General features: G+C 39.8%; 1 protein-coding gene across 1 annotated transcript in view; it reads left to right on the forward strand.

Moving 5' to 3' along the window:
- Nucleotides 1–550: 550 nt before the first annotated feature.
- The window catches only part of ERMP1 (endoplasmic reticulum metallopeptidase 1), a 48167-nt gene continuing 25983 nt past the window's right edge, over nucleotides 551–22734 (forward strand). The window contains exons 1-8 of the mRNA XM_063128549.1: nucleotides 551–837; nucleotides 5643–5944; nucleotides 8473–8600; nucleotides 9928–10033; nucleotides 14089–14235; nucleotides 18493–18585; nucleotides 19212–19424; nucleotides 20379–20599. Of these exons, the coding sequence (XP_062984619.1) occupies nucleotides 551–837; nucleotides 5643–5944; nucleotides 8473–8600; nucleotides 9928–10033; nucleotides 14089–14235; nucleotides 18493–18585; nucleotides 19212–19424; nucleotides 20379–20599 (1497 nt within the window). The remainder of the gene's footprint in view (nucleotides 838–5642; nucleotides 5945–8472; nucleotides 8601–9927; nucleotides 10034–14088; nucleotides 14236–18492; nucleotides 18586–19211; nucleotides 19425–20378; nucleotides 20600–22734) is intronic.

The following is a 22734-nucleotide window of genomic DNA, read 5'->3' on the forward strand; positions in this document are numbered from 1 at the left end:
AATTAAATGGGTGTGTGTGGGGAAGAGCACTCTGCATATACTCAGAGGCACTTTTCTTTCTCGTTTCTTCGCCTCTCCCCCCGCCCTGCCCCGCGCCCTGGACTCTTTCCTGGTGTCTGAAAGGGAGACGCTGGGCATAAAACCCTAACCTAAAATTCGGCATGAGAGAGTGGCATCCCTTCCCCGCACGCAATAGATGTGCAAACGCTGCATACAGACGTCTCTTTTCAGGGCTGGGGGGATGATCAGGCGTTAAGTGCCAGGTCCTCCTCATCCATCGCAGGGCACGCTTCTGGCCCATCCTACGAAGTCATCGTGAGCCTCGTGATTGGCGGGCAAGAGGAGGAATGCGCGACATTTTCTGCCCATGTGACCTTGCTAGGCTGCTCCTTCTCTCTCTTTCGCGAAGTAAAGGTGATCCGGTCCCGGGTGCTCAATTTTGGCCCTTCGCCGGTGCCGTACGGAGCGTTCCGCAGCAGTAGCAGCGGCGGCGGCTTCTTCTTCTCTTTTTGCCGTCGGGGACTGGGACAAGGGCAGGCGCGGGGCTTCCATGGAGCGGAGTTCGGCAGCCGTGGGTGCCGTGAGGCGCCTGCGTACCCAGGCTCCTCAGCCGCAGCCGCAGCCGCAGCCGCAGCCGCGGCGGCGGCCGGAGAAGGCAGAAGATGGTCGGGACTGGAAAAAACCTGGCGGGGCAAGCGCCAGGCGGCTGGCGGAGTCGCGCGTCGCGCTTGTGCTGCTGCTTTACTTGCTGGGGCTGCGAGGGCTCGTGCAGTTCTCCTTCCGGCAGCTGGTGCAGCCGGCGCGCGACCCTCAGGAATTCGACGCCCGTCGCGCCAGGTAAACCTACCAAACCGGACCGCCGGCGCGCGCGCTCCTCTCCTTGCGCTGAGGTGAAACCGGTTAGAGGTGCATGAAGAGGGCGGCTCCCCCGCCCCCCCCCCTCCGAGGGCTATACTTTTCCTGCTGGGATCAGGGCAGCACTTTTAGTGGCGTAGAAGGGCGACTTGGGGAGCTGCGGCTTGAGAAAAGCTGCTGCTGCCGCTGCCAAAACACCTTCTACACGTCGAGCACGAGCCCGCGCCGCTTTTGCATCGTTGCCCCCACCCCCCGTTTATTAACCTGCAGCCACCCAGTATTCTTATTCGTACTTGAGTGAGAGAAAGATTGGGGTTTCCCTGCCCTTTCAGTGCGTGTGTGTGTGTGAGGAATAGGGGTTATTATTATTATTATTATTATTATTTATTTATTTATTTATTTATTTATATAGCACCATCAATGTACATGGTGCTGTACATGGTTGCCAATCTACAGTCCGTGCTTAGCTTGCACTGCCTGACAATGGTGTTCACTGTCATTTCAAAATAGGCTGGGATACAAGCAGTGCTCTTCATTTCACAGTACCTTATTGGTCTGGAAACCCTTGAGGCTGCTCTGCACATGGAATAATTCCTTTCCTTGGAATTTTTTAATTCTATGCATATAATATTGCTGAAACATGAGATAAAATTGATACAGTTTATACTAACAAGCTGACACAGCTGAATATGGAGTGTTTAAACAACAGTTAAACAATCAATGATGAGCAAACGCTAAGCGGAGATTTTTATACAAAGGGAATAAACGGTTTTAACAATGTTATTTATAAAGAGAATAAACATACAGGCATCCGGTATATTTTTAACCTGTCTCGCGAGTAGCTTCTTCAGAAAATATTGATTATTAGCTGAAAAGAGATGAATAATGATAGAATTTTAATGAAATTTTAATGATTTTTTTGGTGAGGATGTTCCTTTTCCTTCATGAAAAGGGGATGAAGGGGATATGCATAGAATTAAAAAATTGATATATGTGATAAAAAGTATTCTCTTATCCCAGCTTTCAAATTTATTATAGATTAGAAGTTGTGTGCCTTGTGCATTATATATTTGTTTGATTTTGTCAACTGTCTTCTGCATTGATTTACCCAAAAATGAGGACCATTCATGTAATTTTCCATAGGTCTTCGCTTGTCTATGCTAATCCTGAATTGCCATAATAGGCTGTGTGTTTGTTATGCCAAGACAACTTTGGTTGAGATATAAATGTTGGGTGTGACAAAACTTGCAGAGCCCATAAATGGGTAACAGTAACCATGGCGATGAAAACTTGTGTAGGGCTCTTGCTCCACTTTATACAAATTAGCATGGGCTGCTGCTCTGTATGTCACAGAACATTCCAAGAAGAACATATTCACCTGTATGATCCCCACCAAATCTTCTAAAGAAAGCAGGGGAGGCTCTGGCAGAAGGATGCTCTCAAGTCCTCCCACACAGATGCCAGATTTTGCTAGGATTGCTAACCAACGGAAAAAAAAAGTTGCCTGGCTAGTTTTTTGCTTTTGGACTACTTGCCAAGGGAAGAATTGAGGAGAGGGGCTGGCACGCTTCTTCTCTTTTCTGCCGTCCCCCCAATGTCTTCTACAAAAGTCTAAAGCGAAGTGTGGTAGATGGATCCCACTTCTCCCCAAGTAAGTGCAGCAGGCTTGAGGGAGAGGTCAATGGTACCCCTTCAAATAATGGCTGTCTAAAACGCCAAGCCAATTTGTGGATCTTTGAATCAATGGAATTGCAAGGTTTCTCTAGTATCTTCAAAGGTCTTAGCACTGGAAACCAATTCTAGAGCTCAGCCCTTTCTCAAATTAAGCCAGCAAGTAATTTTTTAAAAATGTACTTATTCATTAGAGTAAGCCTTTCTTCATATCCACACCTTAATGACCCACTGCCATGACTAAGCAATGCATACAAAGATAACAAGACTTGCTCCCAAGGAAAGGAATTATTCCATGTGCAGAGCAGCTTCAAGGGAGAAATGGTTCATTTCCAGACCAATAAGGTTCTGTGAAATGAAGAGCACTGCTTATATCCCAGCCTATTTTGAAATGACAGCACCATGCACATTGATGGTGCTATATAAATAAATAATAATAATAATAACAACACCATTGTCAGGCAGTGCAAGCTAAGCAGGGACTGTAGATTGGCAACATCCATGTGGGAGTGGGACAGAACGCCAAGGAACAATTTTAATTTAAGGCTGAAGCTAATACTCCTCAACAGATCTACCTGCAACCTGAAACCAGGACAGTGCTGAGGCAAGCAAGAAAATCTTGTGCAACCTTTGTTTTACAAAATTTTGAACAGGGTGGAGTGGGGAAGATAGATTTGTACACCTGTATACAGGAGAAATCTAATGATGACACAAAATGCTCTGGTGATAAGAAGAGCTGTACTGGATCAGACCAAGGGTCCATCTGTGCAACACTTTGTTCACACAGTGGCCAACCAGGGACCCACAAGCAGGACATGGGTGTAACAGCAGCCTCCCTCCAATATTTCTCAGCCACTAGTGAATATAGGCTTACTGCATCTGATGCCTGAGGTAGCACAAAGCTATCAGAATTAGCAGCCATTGATAGTTTAATTTGGAAAACAATCTGCTGGTTTCAAACTCACAATCACAGACACCTCTATTCCTCACACACACACATGCACTGAAAGGGCAGGGAAACCCCAATCTTTCTCTCACCCAAGTACGAATAAGAATACTGGATGAACACTGGAATATACAGGATGCCTGTATGTTTATTCTCTTTATAAATAACATTGTAAAAACCGTTTATTCTCTTTGTATAAAATATCTCCGCTTAGTGTTTGCTCCTTATCATCAACTCTTTAACTGTTGTTTAAACACTCCTTATCAGCCATGTCTCCTTGTTAATATAAACTGTATCAATGTTATCTTATGTTTCAGCGATGTATAGAATTTAAAAAATAATATATATTATAAAAAGCATTATCTTACCCCAGCTTTGAAATTTATTATAGATTAGTAGTTGTGTGCCTCATATTTTGGTTATATTTTATGTGGTGTCCACGGCAACATTTTGCAGCATGAGAAAAAAATGAGCAGGACCAAGAGGAGGAATTTCACTTCCATTCTTCCAGTCCAGTTCAGGAGATCCATGCACTGTCATCTGTATTTTCTTTATCACCTGCTTGGGAACCCTTTTCAGTCTGAGGGCTGGATTGCCAGCCAGAAAACCCTTGGGTACTTCTGGCCACAGTGAGCATAACCAGAACTCAACATGGGCATGGCCACCCTACTCTCTTGCACACCATTCATACAGGCATGTATACCCTTCCCAGCCCCCCTCCAGCTGATCCATGCATATTGGGTGGGCATTTTCCTTGTTCGGTACTGAGAAAGGAAGTCTCTCCAAGTGCTGGGCAGAGAAAAGGTCTTATGTCTGATCAGCTGCTGATCAGTGATAAGACCTTTTGCCCAGGGTAGGGAGTGGGGTCTGGGAAAGAAAATGGCAGGCAAAATGGAGAACCAGCATGGGCCATATCTGGCCAGAGGCTCCTAGTGCCTGTCATAACACTTGTAGGTGCACACATCAGTATTCTTGCACTAATCCTGCACAAGTATCTGTATAAATAAATATTCCAGATTCCTGGGCTTATAGTTAACTTCTTCATTACTTGTTGAGACCTGAGTTTTATCAACTTTTAAACTTGAGCTGAGAAGTGAAATTTGTTAAAATGCTATCTAAGGAGATACAATTAAACATATTCAAGAAAAAAACATTAAAAACAGATTACCAAATAAAATAAATGAAACCAATAAAAGCCAACAGCCCAGACACATAAGAAGGCAAGGGAAAATAGGTGGTACATTAGAGCTTTCCTGAAGACATGCAAAGAAGAAGCCGCAATGGAACTTGGTTCCATTTCGTGGATTCCCGTCTTTTTCACACTTTCTTTCCCATTCTAGACGATTACAATGCCTCTCCTAAAGCTTAGATACTGATGGTAAGACCGTTAAACTAAAATACGCAGGTATTTTGGCACCGCCCCTTTTGCCTCACACCTGTTTGCCTTTAGCCCTGTCCACTACTGGATGTGGCCCCTGGGAGCATCTCCAATATTGAACTCAGGCTGAAAAGGTTCAACACCCCTGGCCTAGGTGTTATGTATGGAGAGATGTGGTGTATTTAAGCATGGTGGCTGTTGGACTCCTACTCCTGTCACCCCAGCCAGCATAACCAATGGTAAGGAAAAATGGGAGCTGCCATCCAACAATATCTGGTGGGCCACCGGTTCCTGACACCTGTAGCAGAGGGTTGGATCTGGTTTACCTCCCCAGCCAGCTGTGAAGCTTGCTTGGTGGCCTTGGGCAAGTCCCTTGCAAGATTATTTTGAGAATAAACAGGAAATATCCCATGTATTCTATGCTGAAAGAAAAGTGTAACATTAAAGGGTGCAGATTTTCTGAATCTCTGGACAACATCAATATTATTTTTAACCGTACAAATCAGTAACATGTAACTGTATAGACAATAGGCTGCTGTGCTATATTGAGATCTTTTCCAGTAACCTTTTCTCTTGCTTATGTTAGTCAGTGGAATCTTAAACACTGGACCTTTGCCCCCTGACCCTAATAGCATTAGGAATGTAATTAGAATTATGTCATTGTATACACCACCAGATTTAACCCTCTCCTCCTTGGCTTACAATTTATTTGAAGAGCTGCAAGATGCATCCAAATTTCAATGAATGTGCGTTTTAAGATACTCTGCTAATGCTTTATATTGTCTCCTATAGGGCATATCTAGAAAATATTACTGCAATTGGTCCACGAACTGTTGGAAGTCCAGAAAATGAAATCTTCACAGTAAACTACCTCTTAGAACAAATTAAAGCTATTGAAATTGAAAGCAATCAAGCCCACACAATCTCTGTAAATATACAGAGGCCAACAGGCACCTTCAATATTGACTTTCTTGGAGGATTCACCAGTTACTATGACAATATTACTAATGTTGTGGTTAAGCTGGAACCCAAAAGTGGAGCTGAGCATGCTGTGCTGTCCAACTGTCACTTTGACTCCGTATCAAATACTGTAGGTAGGAACATCAGAAATTTTTCTATGATGGGGTGCGTTGGGTGTGAGGGGAAATCACAGTTTTGTAGGAAATGTGTGTTTGCTCCCTGTTTTGGCATTTTACCTGAAGGTTATTTGAATACAGCCCCCAGTAATACAGTAATACAGCCCCCAGTAAGAAATTTAAGTAAACAATAACAACATGCACAGAAGAAATCTATGTTACAAATCACATACTAGTTTTGTCCTTTTATGCTCTTCCTGTTTAGCAAAAACTGTCATAGTTATAAGTGTTGCAATTATGAGGTAAAACAATACATTTTCTCTCTGTAATATAGAGTAAAAGGGATTTCATTATTTTCCTTTAGTACATATTAAATTGCTTGGACTGTGCTTCGTAGAAACGATAATATGCATGCCAGTGTAATCAACATTGATGTTCGTGCCTGACTGGTTTAATAGTTTTTGAAAGTTGATGTTATTTATTTATTTATTTATTACATTTCTATACCGCCCAATAGCCGAAGCTCTGGGCGGTTCACAAAAATTAAAACCATAATAAAACAACCAACAGGTTAAAAATACAAATACAAAATACAATATAAAAAGCACAACCAGGATAAAACCACGCAGCAAAAATTGATATAAGATTAAAATACAGGGTTAGAACAGTAAAATTTAAATTAAAATTAAGTGTTAAAATACTGAGAGAATAAAAAGGTCTTCAGCTGGTGACGAAAGGAGTACAGTGTAGGTGCCAGGCGGACCTCTCTGGGGAGCTCATTCCACAGCCAGGGTGCCACAGAGGAGAAAGCCCTCCTCCTAGTAGCCACCTGCCTCACTTCCTTTGGCAGGGGCTCACAGAGAAGCAGTTTAAAGAACTTTAGTAATAACCATTTGCTTGCTGAAGAAATACATATTATTTCTGATTATAAGCTGCCTTGTCATTTTTCTTTTTAGAAAGGCAGGATATAAATACAATTAATTAATTAATTAATTAATTTAATGATACTAGTGGTTTTAAAGTACACTTGTTGCCAGCAAGTATTGCCCTTTAGAAAATGTTACAGAATGGCCATTTATTTATACATATTTATAAATAATCATTTCAATGTAATCTGCTCTTGCTTCTTATCTGCAACAAGGGAGAGGGACTTTTCAGTGGCTGCCCCCCCCCCCCCGACTGTGGAATGATCTTCCCAATGAAGCTCGCCTGGCGCCAACATTGTTATCTTTTCGGCGCCAGGTCAAGACTTTTCTCTTCTCCCAGGCATTTTAACAGCATTTAATGTTTACCATTTTTAATTGTTGTAAACCGCCCAGAGAGCTTCGGCTGTGAGGCGGTATATAAATGTAATAAAATAAATAAATAAATTATATATTTGGTTCTAGACCTATCCAGAAGTACACTGTGCTAAGCAAGTTTGGCAAGAAATAGCTGGCACGTTTATTTTAATACACAGGTGTTTCATTCATTGCATTTTTCCTCTTTTCTTTGTTGCATCTTCTAAACATATCGCCTAGATTCTGAAGAACTATATTTTAGGTGAGCCCAATGGCTTGCAAACATCTTGTGAGATGCTTTTACTTTGAACAGTAGACAACTGTTTGGAAACACACACAGTTTCAAAAATAGCTTGCTATGTGACGTGTGCAGGGGTGGGGGGAAGGGTGTTCTGTTGTTTGAGAAACCGCAATCTAAAGCCCACTTAGGAAGGTGGAGCTCATTACGCATGTTTGAATCTTGGGATTTTATCCAGTGTTAGTCCTACTTAGAGTAAACCCATTGAAATGAATGGTTCTTAAGCTAGTCAATTGGGGTTTTATTTTATACGATGGTTTTCAACTTTAAACCGTTTATATTGTATTTTATAATGCTGTATTTTATGGTTTTATGAACTGCCCAGAGAACTTCGATTATTGGATGGTAATAAAATAAACGAACTTAATTCCCATTCATTTCAATGGGCCTACTCTAAGCAGGACTAGTTTAAGTAGTGCGGGGAGGGGAGAGGTATGGATAAAGAGGCCGGAATAGTTGAAATAGTTTTTTTTTTTTTAAAGGAGGAATTGGGGGGGGGAGGCGGAATTGCCCCCAGTGTTTCTCCCTGCTTGCTTGACTCTTGCCGGGAGGGCTTTGAATAGAGGGCGCACAATCCATATGATTGAACTTTTAAATCATTAAAAAGTTAACAACTAGCCTAGCTCAGAATATTCTTGATAGTTTTGTGCTTTCCTACCATCTTTCTCCAATTACTTTTTGAAATGCTAACAAACAGAAGGAAGAACTGGAACTGGCTTTATGCCAAATGCTTTAAAATACTCAAACTCTGGCTAGTGGAGAGGATGTGTGTGTGTGTGTGGTAATCTTTCCATAATCCTCTTGGGTATTTCATGAAACAATATAGAATTGGAAGAAAACTTTTAAAATGTAAGTGTTTACCCAAATGGATAAGTGAGGCTTAAAAAAACACACATGCAAATGTTTCAGGCGAAGAATTGTTTTCAAGGCACAGGAGTTTATTATGCTAAACATCTTACAATTTTAAGGTGCCAGTGATGATGCTGTCAGCTGTTCTGTGATGCTTGAGATACTGCACACTCTTTCAAAGTCACCTGAACCCTTACAGCATGCTGTTATATTCCTGTTTAATGGGGCAGAGGAAAGTCTCTTGCAGGTAAGAATACATTGAGCAGACTAGGTAGGGATCCAAAGAACTATTTTATTTTGGTTGATTTATTTATAAATTGATTTATATCCTGCAACTTCACCCCTAAAAAGAATCCCTTAAAAGGAGCCTAAAAGTGGCTAGCAACGTATATTAAAAACAATGTGATTGACTCCTGTCTGAAACCCTGGATTTCTGCTGCCAGTCAGTATAGACAGTGCTGAGCTGAATGAACCAATAGTCTGACTTGGTATAACACAATTTCCTAAGCTCCTAATTTATATTAAAACAACAAAATTAATTCAGCAGCAACAATACTGGACAGAAATCTTTACAGTAGCAAAACCATGAAAAACACATAAAATCAAGAGGTAGAAATAATGCTCAAGAAAGAGCATGTAAACAAGGTTGTTTTAACATAGTTGCAGTTTGATCTGAGCATCATACTAAAAGTCACAAACAATTCTATTTGGGCAACTGGAGGCCATTGTGTGAATATGAAAAATAACCATAGTGTGGGTTCTGTACCACCTAGGAACATGATTTCAGGGTTTACACCTCAGGTTTCCACGGCAAATAGAATAGGAAATTAGGAAAACCATGTTTGAAAGCCAGTCTCTTAGTGAACATGGTTTTGATTGTGTCATTTGTTTGTCACGTCGTGATATTGTAATAGCTAGATGTTCCTGAAAGGGTTTTAAAGGTTTGTACAGCAAGGGAGTTTCACTGTTGATTAGTGTGAAACATCCTGTTTAGAAATATGGACTGATATGGCAACTGAACAGGAACATATGAGAACAATTAAGATAATGGGTGAATTTACTTATGAGAGAGGCTTGTCTAATACCAGTGTAGCTTTAATATTAGCCAAGTTCTCAGTGAAACGATAGATCTGTATCTGTTCTCCACCCACTCCCAACCAAATATTGCTACAGGTAGACAGAAATCCTTCTTCCTGACACACTAGTTTCGTTTGGACAAGATTTTTTTGTATGGAGGAGCAGTCAGTCATGTTTGAAGTGACACCGCCAGACATAGGTTTATTCCCTTCATGTTCTAGAACTAGCCCAGAAAGTGTGATTATAGATAGTTCCTAAAAACAGGGAAGAATTGAACAGTGAACTTCATGTGAGGAGCCTCTATTGAATATGGTCGTAATTGCTTTCTTGATTCTCTCTGTTGTAGTTTATTGTTTTTGTGCTCTCAAATAAGTTTATTGCTTGCCCTGCAACCGAGATGCTTTGTTAACATTTCATCAGAACTAGAATTATTTTTTGAGGGTTGAGTTAAAAGGTATTGTGATGTTTAATGCCTATTATCTTTGCTTCTCATCAAGGCTAGTCATGGATTCATTACACAGCACCATTGGGCTAAATCAGTTAGAGCATTTATTAATCTGGAGGCTGCTGGAGTTGGAGGGAAAGAGCTTGTCTTTCAAACAGGTAAGATACTTTCACCCAGGATAGTTTTCTTAAAAAACAAAAACAAAATGAGGTCCACTTGAATGAACTTTCTAATAGAATGTCAAAGATAAAGATAGATTTTCATACCTCACAAAGAACCCCCATACATCATTTTGTAACTTTAACATATTGTTGTACAGAAGAATGTTGGTTATGGCCCTGCTAAAAGCAAATAGATGGTATCATATTAAAACCAGTTTTTTCACACTTAGGTTTATTGTTGACTAAGAATTTAATCACATATTCTTTGGCTTAGTTCAGACAGCATGTTAGTCAACGCAGTGTGAAAACTCCACTCAATACACTCCATTTGAGTTTTTAGAATATGTTCTAATTCCACCATTGTGTGACAATGGGCTACCGTGAAGTTGAGTAAAATCCATCGTGATGTTTGAATGACAGTTCCTCTGCCCTCAGTCCTCCCAATGGTATCCCATCAGCCATTGCTGCAAAAATGCAATACCGGCAGCTCTCCTAGAACAGTACTCCCTCCTTTCACCGCTCTTGCTGGAGAACTCTGTAGCCAGTGGGAAAAATCAACACAACGGAAAACTCCATGGAGCCCGCTACACAACACGCAACACAATAGTTCTGGAGGAACTCTCCTCTGCAGAGCTTTGATATTTTGCATTGAGTTTTTCCCAAAAAAACTTCACCGTTGCATGGAGTTTTCCCGTCAGACAACACGTTTCTCAACAGTGGTATACAAACTCCATTGTGGAGTTCTAAAACCACATTGAGAAATCTGTTGTCTGAACTGAGTCTTTGTTCTTAACTTGTTTGTAAGATTAACAACCCTTAAAAAAAAGGAAAAAGGATAATCTCAATAAAGATTCTAACAAGGAATAATTATAATTTTTGCCACCTCATATGTGGATGTTAGGAATATACTAACATCCAAGTATGATGGATGTTTGTCTAGCTAGCAAATGATTTATAAAGTGCAGTGTTTATAAATGCTAATGCTAGTATAGTTGTCCTCCAGGCAACAAAATGCACTTTAGAATGAAAGTGTCAATTTATTACCTTTGCGCTGATTTGAACAAGACTTGTTCTTTTCATGCAAGCAGTGCCTAGATGTCCCAGGGCTAGTGCTCATGTTGACAAACCAGAAAATCAGGAACATGCCTAGCAATTTCCATGATTTGCAATAGCAGGGTTTTTCAGTCTGATTGCTAGTAATCATACGTGTTATTGCCTGATTCATTTGTCCACATGAACACATGGTTGGAACTGTTCAAATATATGAAGCTCATCCCCAATAAACCCTAAGTAAGGTGTAATTGATAGCATGGTGAGTATAACTGTTATATTACTTAATTTGACTGTGGCAGCCATGGAATCCTTATCCTTATGGAAGGGAGTGATTGTTAGTCCATTCATTCATTCATTAGTGCCACAAGTCTGTGTTCATTTTTGCCAATGGCTTATTTAGTGCCATTAGACAGATTAGGACAAAAATTATTCAGGCTAACTTGTAGATAAATGTGAAAATAAAGAATGTTGCAAATACAACTATGGAACTCATTAATGTGGTTTTGGAGAGGCTCAACTATCTTCTGAAGGAGAAAATGGCTGGTATTTAACCTGGTCTTGATAATTAAAAAAGCATTTAAATTGGTTTATCAACCTTAGAGGAAACAACCTCGTGAAATTTCTGTATTAAATGAAACGTATTTAAAAGATGAAGGAAGTTGTATGAATTTCTGCAAAAGTCCTGTGTAAGCTACCCATTATCACAGTTACCTTCGGGTTTTGTCATATAATATTGTTCTGCATTGATGATCTTGGAGAGCGGCAGCTTCTAGGAACATAGGAAGCTGCCTTATACTGAGTCAGACCATTGGTCCGTCTAGCCAGTACTGTCGACACTGACTGGCAGCGGCTCTCATGAGCTTCAGGCAAGAGTTTTTCCAGCCCTCCCGGGAAATGCCGGAGATCAAAACTGGAACCTTCTGCGTGCCAAGGAGATGTTCTACTACTGAACCACAACCTTTCACCTCTTATACCTACTCAGACACTCCCTGATATGTCTAATTGTAGCCAAGCTGTCAGATAAAATGACTTGGGAAAGAGGGAGAAGGAACAATTTCAGCTTCATGATGAAGGGAAGCTCTTAATTACTGGTTGCTTTACAATAGGTTGGTGGAGTCAGGGCAGATAAGTAGCCCCTTACTGGTCAGGAAAGGTCCCTGTTCAGAGATGTGATCCAAAGAAACCATTGAAGTATGTGCACAAGAGCGCTCTCTGTGTGTGTGTGTGTGTGTTGCACGCAGCTGGAGGTTTTGTTGTGGCTTTTCACTGCTGTAGATTTCCAAGCCAATGAGAAAAGACACTTTAAAAAGTGTGCACCACTGGCCTCATTGGGCAGGCAAGCTTGGGACCAGAAGTGTTGCTAGGACTTTGGCAGGCTCTGTGGAAACCCATATTACAAGTTTGTTTCTGTTGTGCAAACAGCAAGCATAAGCATCAATATATACATTGTAAAAAATAACTGAATTGCAGATTCCACACATTAAAATCCTGGATAATGATACAATTAAGGCTGGAAATGAGTGTTATCCCCCATTGTTGGAAATATAAACTCCATCAGTTACCCAGATTTGTATCTAGCTTTAAGTGATACATATAGGTTCATTGTTAAGTGGAGAAGTAAAGGGAAACATGACAGTTCTTCTTTGTGGTCTCTGTGCATCACACCATGGGCTCTGCGCCTGCACGTAGCAGCTTCAGGAAACTGCTAGAGCTGAGGCTTTATGGGCAGGAATCCCTCCCCCACAACACCGTGCGCATGCTCAGAGGGGTTCCCGCCCATTTCCCTTAGTTCTTTTCAACCGCCATCGTGGCAACATCGTTTGGAGAACTTCTCTTGATCCTTTCAGGAGTTGTTTCTTCCTAAAAAAAATTTTTTTTAATAAAGTTAGTTAATAGTTAGTTTAGTAGTTAGTGTTAGATAGTTTCCCGATGCTGCTCCACGCAGGCGCAGAGCCCATGATGTGATGCACAGATGGCCACTCGAAGAACTTCAGTTACAGGTAAGCAACCTGTCTTTTTTACACTAGCGAAGTTGGAGATTAATTTTAGGCGGAGTGCCATGTTAAAAAAAATCAGGAGATAGGATTACACAGTGATTGGAGATTATGTAACCCAAGTAAAGTCCATCTTCAAGGGGTAGAAAACCTTCTTCCAGTTTTCGATTGTGGTCTTGAACAGCCAAATACAATGTTCACCAAGATATAGTAGAAAGGGGGGCGGGGAAGTGGCTGTAATCTCTTGTAACAGGTGTATTTAAAGTTTATTTAAGTATTTGGATTTGTGTTTGCTTAAGCAAGTGTCATGAATAAAAGTAAAATGGATCAAATAGATTGCCAAATGTCAGCTGATATTGTTTCAATGTTATCCTCTCACTATTACACCCTAACGTAAGTTAACTCAAGGAGGTTCATGAAAGTTTCTGAAAAGCCTCGCTAGAATGTTAGGAGACAACAGTGTGTATGTGTGTTTGGGTGTGTGTGTCCTGAACAATATTCAGTGGGGCTACAGCGGGGATTTATAGGGTGACCATATAAAAAGGAGGACAGGGCTGCTGTATCTTTAATAGTTGTATTGAAAAGGGAATTTCAGCAGGTGTCATTTGTATGCATGTCACACCTGTTGAAATTTCCTCTTCATCTCAACAGTTAAAGCTGCAGGTGCTCTGCCCTCTTTTAAATCTGGCCACAGTATAGCTGCAGTATAGCTCCTGCAGCTTTAACTGTTGTGATGAAGAGGAAATTTCACCAGGTGTGACATGCATACAAATGACACCTGCTGAAATTCCCTTTTCTATGCAACTGTTAAAGATACAGGAGCCCTGTCCTCCTTTTCATATGGTCACCCTAGCGGGGAAGAGGGGATGGGCAACCTTCTTTCTGGAAACTTCCTTAACTTACCTTCTCTAAGGATGCAGGTCTATGTCTTTGAGATAGGGCAAGCTGCAAATAAAATACAAAAAACTAATTTAAAGCTGAATGACTGTTTTCTCATTATTGCAGGCCCTGAAAACCCCTGGCTAGTACAAGCATACACCACAGCTGCGAAGCATCCTTTTGGCTGTATCGTGGCCCAGGAAATTTTTCAGAGTGGTGTAATCCCTGCAGAAACAGATTTCCGTATTTACAGAGACTTTGGCAATATTCCAGGTATGTGGTTGGACATTTATAGTAGGACCATTATTTGGTTTCACTTGAATGAATAGGAGGACAGGGGAAAGTGGATAGAAAGATTATAGCCTCTGTCATTGCAATTAAAAACTTGTGTTCTGCAGTTTTAGTTCACATGCTTTGCTATCCAGAGCAACCTAGAGGAAATGACAAATATTCATCTTCGAGGACAAGGCAATCAAGGTTGAAATGTATTCATTGCACTGATTTAAAACCAACAACAATAAATTGCAACTTGAAAATATTGTGACTACTTTGCTGTTGAGTGTTGTTACAAACCCTAGCTGTGTTTGGGATGAAATTTCTAGCTATAAGTGATTGACAATACTCTAAAATAACCTTCTAGCATTTCTTTTTTAAAAAAATGAAGTGAAATATTGGTTCTCTCCACTTCAGTTGTGCATCTGTGAGGGAGGTTGCCATGAATTTCAATAGAGAACAAGTTTTGCATTGCTGTGTCTATAATAATAAAATGGGTGTGTGTGCTTGAAGGCTTTGCTGTAACAAACTAATGACTATTCCAACTCATGCAAAGCAGGGTCCATTTGCCTAGTATAAAATACATGAAACAAAATCCCTAATGGTTCAAACTTCAAAGTAAGTTGTAACCTACATATTAAAATCTGTCAAAATAAAGTACAAGCTACAACACAGAAAACAGTTTCTGGTTCCACCTTAATGCTCCATGACCTATATTCTGAAATATAGGAGTTCTTGAGACCCCTTGTGAATTCATAAAGCCTTCAGAAATTGCTTGGGCACTGTCAACTGTTAGAATGAATGAAATAGGCCATGCAGGATAACTGGAGCTTAAGTAGGAACATTTTCAGGAAAGTGTGCATAAAATTGTGTATTAACCTCATAATGGACATAAAGGTAGAGTTCCTCTGGCTAGTGGTAATGTGGAGCTCTGGCTTAATGCCAGCCAGGATCTCTGTGCCCAAACCAGCATGCAAGGGGAGAGGGGAAGAGGGAGGGAGGGCCATTCAAGCAAAGTTTTTAGGAAGCCACAGGCCAACATCCAAATGTGACTATTTAGTAGAAGAGCGGGATATAAATAACGTAGGAGATGGAGGATGTATCTGGTGGTGTTTTTTTCCTGGTTTTTTAAATTTTATTATTATACATTATACCTACAATGAGAGCAATATGATACGTACTATATAAACAATCAGTAAAGAATACATGCTACAATCAATAAGATATCACCTCTCTGAGTTACTAAATTAAGGTATATACATTTTCACATTCATATATTATACATTATATGTTTCGTTTGCAGAGTCCAAAAAAGAATAGCTGGGAATTATCATGTACTAGAAGGTTACTAGAGTTTAACTGTAGGAGTTCACTATAATAAAATCATGGTCTTTACATATTTATTTTTACTTTCGATAGCAGATCTTTAAGTGAGTGTCTACAAAAGTCAGGATGAGGGTTGGTTATATTTAAAAACAACAATTGGAATTGTATTTAACATCAATAGATTTTGAAATTGACACGGATATAAGGTGATGCTGATCACAGAGGTTATACAGAGTACATTGGTAAGCTTCCCCCTTTGCTCAGGCTATAGCGGGGAGAAACAGATATATCTATTGATGTCTAAATTCTCTCTCTCTCTCTCTCTCTCTCATATATATAGACAGGGTGCCAGGCATTAGAAAAACGAGCATTTTTTTGACTGCCATCTCTTGAACGAGCATATTCAGTTAACTTGGTCATTTCTGCTACCTTCTAGACTTTGTACAACTGTTAGCATTACTCAAGTTTCTGGTAACCAAAATTCTGACAGCAAACAATAGATTCTGAACCATCTCTTTATATATGGGGTCTGTCTGTTCCTCCATGTAACCAAACAAGGCTGTTAAAGGATCACAGGATATAGACATATGTGTAATTGTAGATATTGCACATACAATTTCTCCCCAAGAATATTTAATCAGAGGGCACTCCCACCAAATGTACATAAAATTAGCTTTATCATTTCCACATCGCCAAGACTGGTCTTCAAAGTTCCTGTAAAATATGACTTAGGCCCTTTCTACACCTAATGATTCTCCCAGGAAAATGGAGGGTTCGTCCCTGCCTGCTCCCGGGATCCCCTGTGTGTCATTTGCATGCACAGGGATGATCCCAGGAAAAAAGGCAGGTGTAGAAACGGCCTCAGTCGATTAGGGGTCAGATAGTATTGGTATAGTTTTTTATTTTATAATGGTTCTCTTTCATGTTAATACAAGGGAAGCATGCTGGACCTTGTAAGAATATTTTCCTCTACATCTGTGGTGTAACTGGATGGCCTATTGCTCTTTCCCATGTAGTTTTGAAGCTGTTACCCTTGTTTTCATTTCTCTTTATATTAACAAATGAATCTGTGGTAGCAAGCCTTTCCGTTTCTTCCATTCAGAAATTAGTTGTTCAAAAGCAGTTAGATCTGAATTCAGCATGGCATTACGAATGTTAGAATTTATGTAGGATTTTAATATTGCCCATGAGGGACCTGTCTGATTTTGTGTGTAAAATCGTTTAAGAAAATGCATGTATAGTTTTCACCACTTGTATGAATCTATAGACTTTGTGTCTAATCCAATTTGAAACTCTACCAATTAGTGTGAAGTTATCATTGTAAATGAATAATGCAAGTAAAGAAATGTTTGGGGGAAATATATTCTTAAAGTTATCCCAAACTAGCATAGCTGCAGTAATGCATGGGTTATAGTTGGTTATTACCTGTGAGTCATTGATTTTCTTTTTACTATACCATGGCAATATCTCTTGGCACATTTTTGCTCAATCACATACCATGGTATACTAGAACATCCATTGTGCAAGCACCTTTAAATAGATTGCATAGTAGTATCCTGTCACAATAGAAACTTTCAATTCTTTCTCGTAGGGTTTTTTAAGGTCTTTACTGAAACTTCTGGTCTCTTCCCTTCCCAAAAGAAATCTAATAATATGGCCTGCGCCTCATGTGGCGCAGAGTGGTAAAGCAGCAGTTTCTGCAGCTGAAACTCTCCCCACGGCCTGAGTTCAATCCCAGCGGAAGCTGGTTTCAGGCAGCCGGCTCAGGTCGACTCAGCCTTCCATCCTCCTGAGGTCATTAAATGAGTACCCAGTTGGCTGGGGGAAAGGTAGTAAGGGCCAGGGAAGGCAACGGCAAACCACCCCGCTATAAGGCCTGCCAAGAAAACGTCAGTGAAAGCTGGCATCCCTCCAAGAGTCAGTAATGACTCAGTGCTTGCATGAGAGGTTCCTTTCCTTCCTATCTTGTCACAATAGAGACTTTTGATTCTTTCTCATAAGGTTTTTAAGGTCTTTACTGAAACTTCTGGTCTCTTCCCTTCCCAAAAGAAATCTAATAATATGGCCTGCCATTTCTTTAATGTTTTTAATGGTACTGGTATCATCATATTTTCAAAAATAACAATATCTTTGGTATGATGTTCATTTTGCTTACAGCTATTCTGCCCATCCATGAAATTCCCATGGAGGACCATTTTTAAAAAATCTGTAGCAACTGAGTCAAATGAAGGTTGATAGTTACATTAATATAGTTTCACTATCTCTGAAGTTAACCTAATACCTCGATATTTCACTGGCTTATGAGTCTACCTGATTCCATTTGATGGCTATCATATTCTTATTTTCCAGTGGAATGTTAAGTCCTATATATTCTGTCTTGTGAGCATTTACTTTATATCTTGATACCTTTCCAAAATCTGATATAGATCTGAGCAGTGCAGGAATCGACACTGAAGGATTTGTTAAAGACAACATAATGTCATCTGCATATAAACTGACTTTAAAATTAGTTGGACCAATTTCTAAACCTGATATTTCATTTGATGAATGAATCATAATTGCTAAAGTTCAGTGCGGCAGACAAAAAGTAAAGCGAATAAAGGATAGCCCTGTCTGGTTTCCCCTCCTTTTTGGGAAAAATTCAGTTATGATTATTAATAAAAATTGAGACATTTGGTTTATCATAAAGGGCTTTGGTATAATTTAAGAATTGTGTTCTGACATTGAATCTCTCTAACATCTTATATAGAAATTTATGCTCTACCTGATCAAAAGCTTTTTCGGCATCCAAGAAAACAAAAACAGGTTGTTTGTTACTAACACAAGATGTATTTGTATTAACATTACTTAAAAGTGAATGGATTATGTTAATAACATCTTGAATATTTTTAGTTAAATAGCATTATAATTTAATTCCAATTATATTGATAGGAATAGATCTGGCTTTCATTGAAAATGGCTACATCTATCATACGAAATATGATACAGCAGACCGAATTCTGACAGATTCTATTCAGAGGGCAGGTTGGTATTCAGAATTCCTCATTAATTTTAGAGCAATGCAAGACTGAAATGTTACTTTCCATGTAGGTTATTATGATAATGCAAAGGCTCTGGACCTCTTTCTTAATTATAACACATCCTCAAGAAAATAAAGTTGTGGGAAGAAAATCCAAAGATTACAGAAAAATAAAGTAAAATAAATTGTCTCTATGTCTTGTTCAACCCATGCTGTGTGGACGGAGTAAAGTAAATTTACTTTAATTATTGAAGGCAGTAATTATAGATCTCATACTCTGATTTTATACTCCTTTACTTGAATTTTGCTTAAGGTTTTTCGTCTTTTTTATTGTAACATTTCAACAAAAGAAAAGAAAGAGAAAAAATGTGACTATATAGATGTGAATATATCAATTTCAATGCATACATATGAAATGTATTATATAAAAATACAGGTTTCTAGGAGTTCCAGTTAAGTATCCATTCACAAGTGATGTCTATACAGCACCCATTCAAATGTTGGAAGCGTTGTAAGGTCTTCAGTCCATTGCGTTAAGGTTTATTTTATGATGTCATATACTTTGTGGAATTATATGTGAAAATGCTGAGGAAAAGACGAATCCTAAATATGCATTTATCTTTTTCTAAAGGTGACAATATTTTAGGTATCATAAAATACTTAGCAAAGTCGGATAAACTGGCCAAATCTCATGAATATCGGCATGGAAACGTTGTCTTCTTTGATGTCTTTGGCATGTTTGTTCTGGCTTATCCAGCTCGTGTTGGTGCCATTATGAATTATGTCATCACAGCACTTGCCGTTCTTTATCTAGGAAAAAAGATATTACAGCCAAGAAGAAGAGGTAAGTCCACGCCCATGTTTGGCTTCCTGACATAGTGGGCCTGATCATATTTAATTATGGTGAATCCTAATTTTGCATAGGCAAAGGAACCCCTTGTGCAGTCAGAATGTGGTCTTTTAGTTTTATGCACTTCCTGTAGCTTACAAAGAAAACTGCTGCTCAGCTTTAAACTGTCAGAGTTGGGGAGAAAGAACTAAAGAAATCGCACCTGCTTCTTTTTTCCCCTTTTTTTTCCTTAAAAAGGAAACCAACACCTCTAGGCTGAGATCCAAAAAGCCCCATGCGTGGATTGGGACATTTTGAATTTCCTCTGCCAACTGCAGTGCCTTGCATAGCATCACAGCTGTTCTAGAATGTCCTTTAACTTTCTACATTAATGGGAGTAATGGACAATGTAGAAGCAGTGGTGCATACTGAGAAGCTGTGCCTGCTTGGTCTTCCAAATCCTCCTTTAGCAAATTACCCAAAAGGAAATGCTTGGCAGCACTTCCTTCTCTCTGTTAAAATCAAAACAACTATTTTATTTCTGGGTATTGCACAGTGACAACAGTGGAACAAAAGTATTTATATACAGAATATTTGGAAGCCTACCCTTTTTGAATTAATTCCAACGTTCTCTAAAAGGATCTTTCCCAGACACAAGTTATTTCAAGTCATTGGACAGTTCTTTGGGATTATAGGAAAATATCTTAACAGTGTAGTTCTGATTGTGTGTAGTAGGAAAGAAGTCCCATTGTTTTCAGTGGGGATTACTTCCATGTACCATTTTGGATTCTATAACCTTAGAAGAAGAATTTTAGCATCTGTCGGGGATGCTTTAGGGTGGATTCCTGCATTGAGCTGGGGGTTAGACTCGATGGCCTTGTAGGCCCCTTCCAACACTGCTATTCTATGAGTCCATGATTCTAAGAAATGTATTAATCTGGGCGTTAATTTTTCCCCCTTCTCTTTTAGCAATTACTTATCTGAAAGAACTTGCCATTGCCTTTGGCTTCACAGTCCTTAGCTGGGTTGCCACCTTGGTTGGCATCCTTATTGTAGCAGTGTTTATTTCTCTCATTGGACGCTCTCTTTTTTGGTATACCCACATCTATGTCTCCACTTTTCTGTATGGGACTGCAGCTTTGGCTGAACTAATTCTTGTACATACACTAGCCAAGACATATTATTATAAAGTAAGTATTGCATTTTTAACTGTATGGTTTAAAATAATTATTATTTTCTTTTTTTTCTTTTCTCATTATAAGCTTATAAAGCTTCATTAAATTGAGTCAGACTATTGATCCACCCAGTCCAATATCGACAGGTTCAGACAACATGATAACCCGCACTCAAGGGTTGAGCGTGAGTTATCGTTGAACTGTGAGTTGTTATTGAAATTTGCATTATCATGTTGTCTGAACTCAGCCAGGCTAACAAGTTGTAGTTTGTTAACTGTAAACAATCTATAGAGCGAATCCATGGTTTGTTGTTGGTTTGTGAACTGTGGGTTGTTCATGATTAATAAAGCATGGTTTGTTATCGCAGCTGTGTTCAGACAACACGATAACACATTTTTCAACAACAATCCATACTCAACCCTTGAGTGTGGGTTATCATGTTGTCTGAACCCATCCATTGTCTAATGGCTGGCAGCTGCTCTCCATGGTCTTAGGCAGAGTTCTTTCCCCCGTCACCTCTTTTATCATTTTAATTGAACATTCTGAGGATTGAACCTGGGTCCTTCTGCATGCAGAGCATGTGGCACTCCACTGAGTTTTGACCCATCCCCTAAATTGTTGACTGATACAGAATTGATAGCTGCATTTCATTCATAGCTGTGCTTGGTTGCCCACTAGATTGGTTTCTGTGCTTCTCTTGTTCTGGGGACTGGAGTGAGGGGCAAAGTTCCTTTTGTGCTCCCCCTACATTTGCAGCCATCAGCCTAGCTAGAGTTGGCCCAATCCTCTAGGCTGGCATGTCTTAGTCGATGGGGAGATAGAAACCACACGTAAATGTGTTGGCATGACAACTTCTGGACTTCCATCATCTTTCACTCTGAAGTGGACGAGTAACTTTAAATAGGCAATTACAGTTTATCTGTATTGAAGAAGAGTGTACTAATTAATAGTGTAGTTCTGTGCATATTTATTCAGAAGTAAATGCCATTGAAGCCAATGGGGCTTACTCCAGGAAAGTGTGCGTAGGTTTGCCATCTCAAATAATTAAAGATAATTACTTTAAATAACAGCCCTAATAATAAATGTTGTGGAAAATAATAATATTATGAAATGCAACAAATAGACCATTTGGTTTTTTCTATAATCATAGGTCCGTTTCACACATAATGGCAAACTTGGGTTAATTAACCCATGAATTGCAAAAATCTAGGAGGAGTGAGCAAGCACACTGCCTCTGGCATGTTTATCACTTTCAATTAACAACTTACTATCGCCGATTCTGGGTTGTTTAGGGGTTAAACAACCGAGACTTAACTCTTGGTTTGTTGTTGAGTTAACTCTGGGTTGTTTATCCCCTAAACAATCCAGAGTGTCTGGATTCGGATGTCACACCAACAGTGTATGTACAGGGCAATCATAGATTGTTAAGTGGGAAGCACCAAATGCACCATAGGCAGTAAATTTGCTTGCTCCTGCTAGATATCAGCAATTTGTTTGTTTGTTTGTTACTTTTATACCCCACCTATCTTCCATTGAGGAACTCAGGGTGGCTACATGTGGTTCTCAGGTGGTCTCCCTTCCAAGCACTGACCAGACCCAGACTTGCTTAGCTTCAGCAATGTGGCTGCATCATATGTCTTCAGACCATGTCCTGGGACCAATTTTGTGGGTTAATTCATCCATGACTGCCATTACATGTAAACTGTGTTATATAGTTGGTATCTTGTAGGCCATCTGCTCAGTGTAGGAAATCCAGCGCTAGAGCATCCCCAACAGATAGCTACCTAGTCGTTGCTTGAAGGTTTCAGTGGAGGTCTGGGCCTGCCTAGGGTGACCATATGAAAAGGAGGACAGGGATCCTGTATCATTAACAGTTGCATGGAAAAGGGAATTTCAGCGGGTGTCATTTGTATATATGGAAAACCTGGTGAAATTCCCTCTTCATCACAACAGTTAAAGTGCAGGAGCTATACTAGAGTGACCAGATTTAAAAGAGGACAGGGCACCTGCACCTTTAACTGTTGTGATGAAGAGGGAATTTCACCAGGTTCCGCATATATACAAATGACACCTGCTGAAATTTCCTTTTCAATACAACTGTTAAAGATACAGGAGCCCTTGTCCTCCTCTTCATATGGTCACCCTAGGCC

This window comes from Elgaria multicarinata, chromosome 6 (assembly GCF_023053635.1).
Source record: "Elgaria multicarinata webbii isolate HBS135686 ecotype San Diego chromosome 6, rElgMul1.1.pri, whole genome shotgun sequence".
NCBI lineage: Eukaryota > Metazoa > Chordata > Lepidosauria > Squamata > Anguidae > Elgaria > Elgaria multicarinata.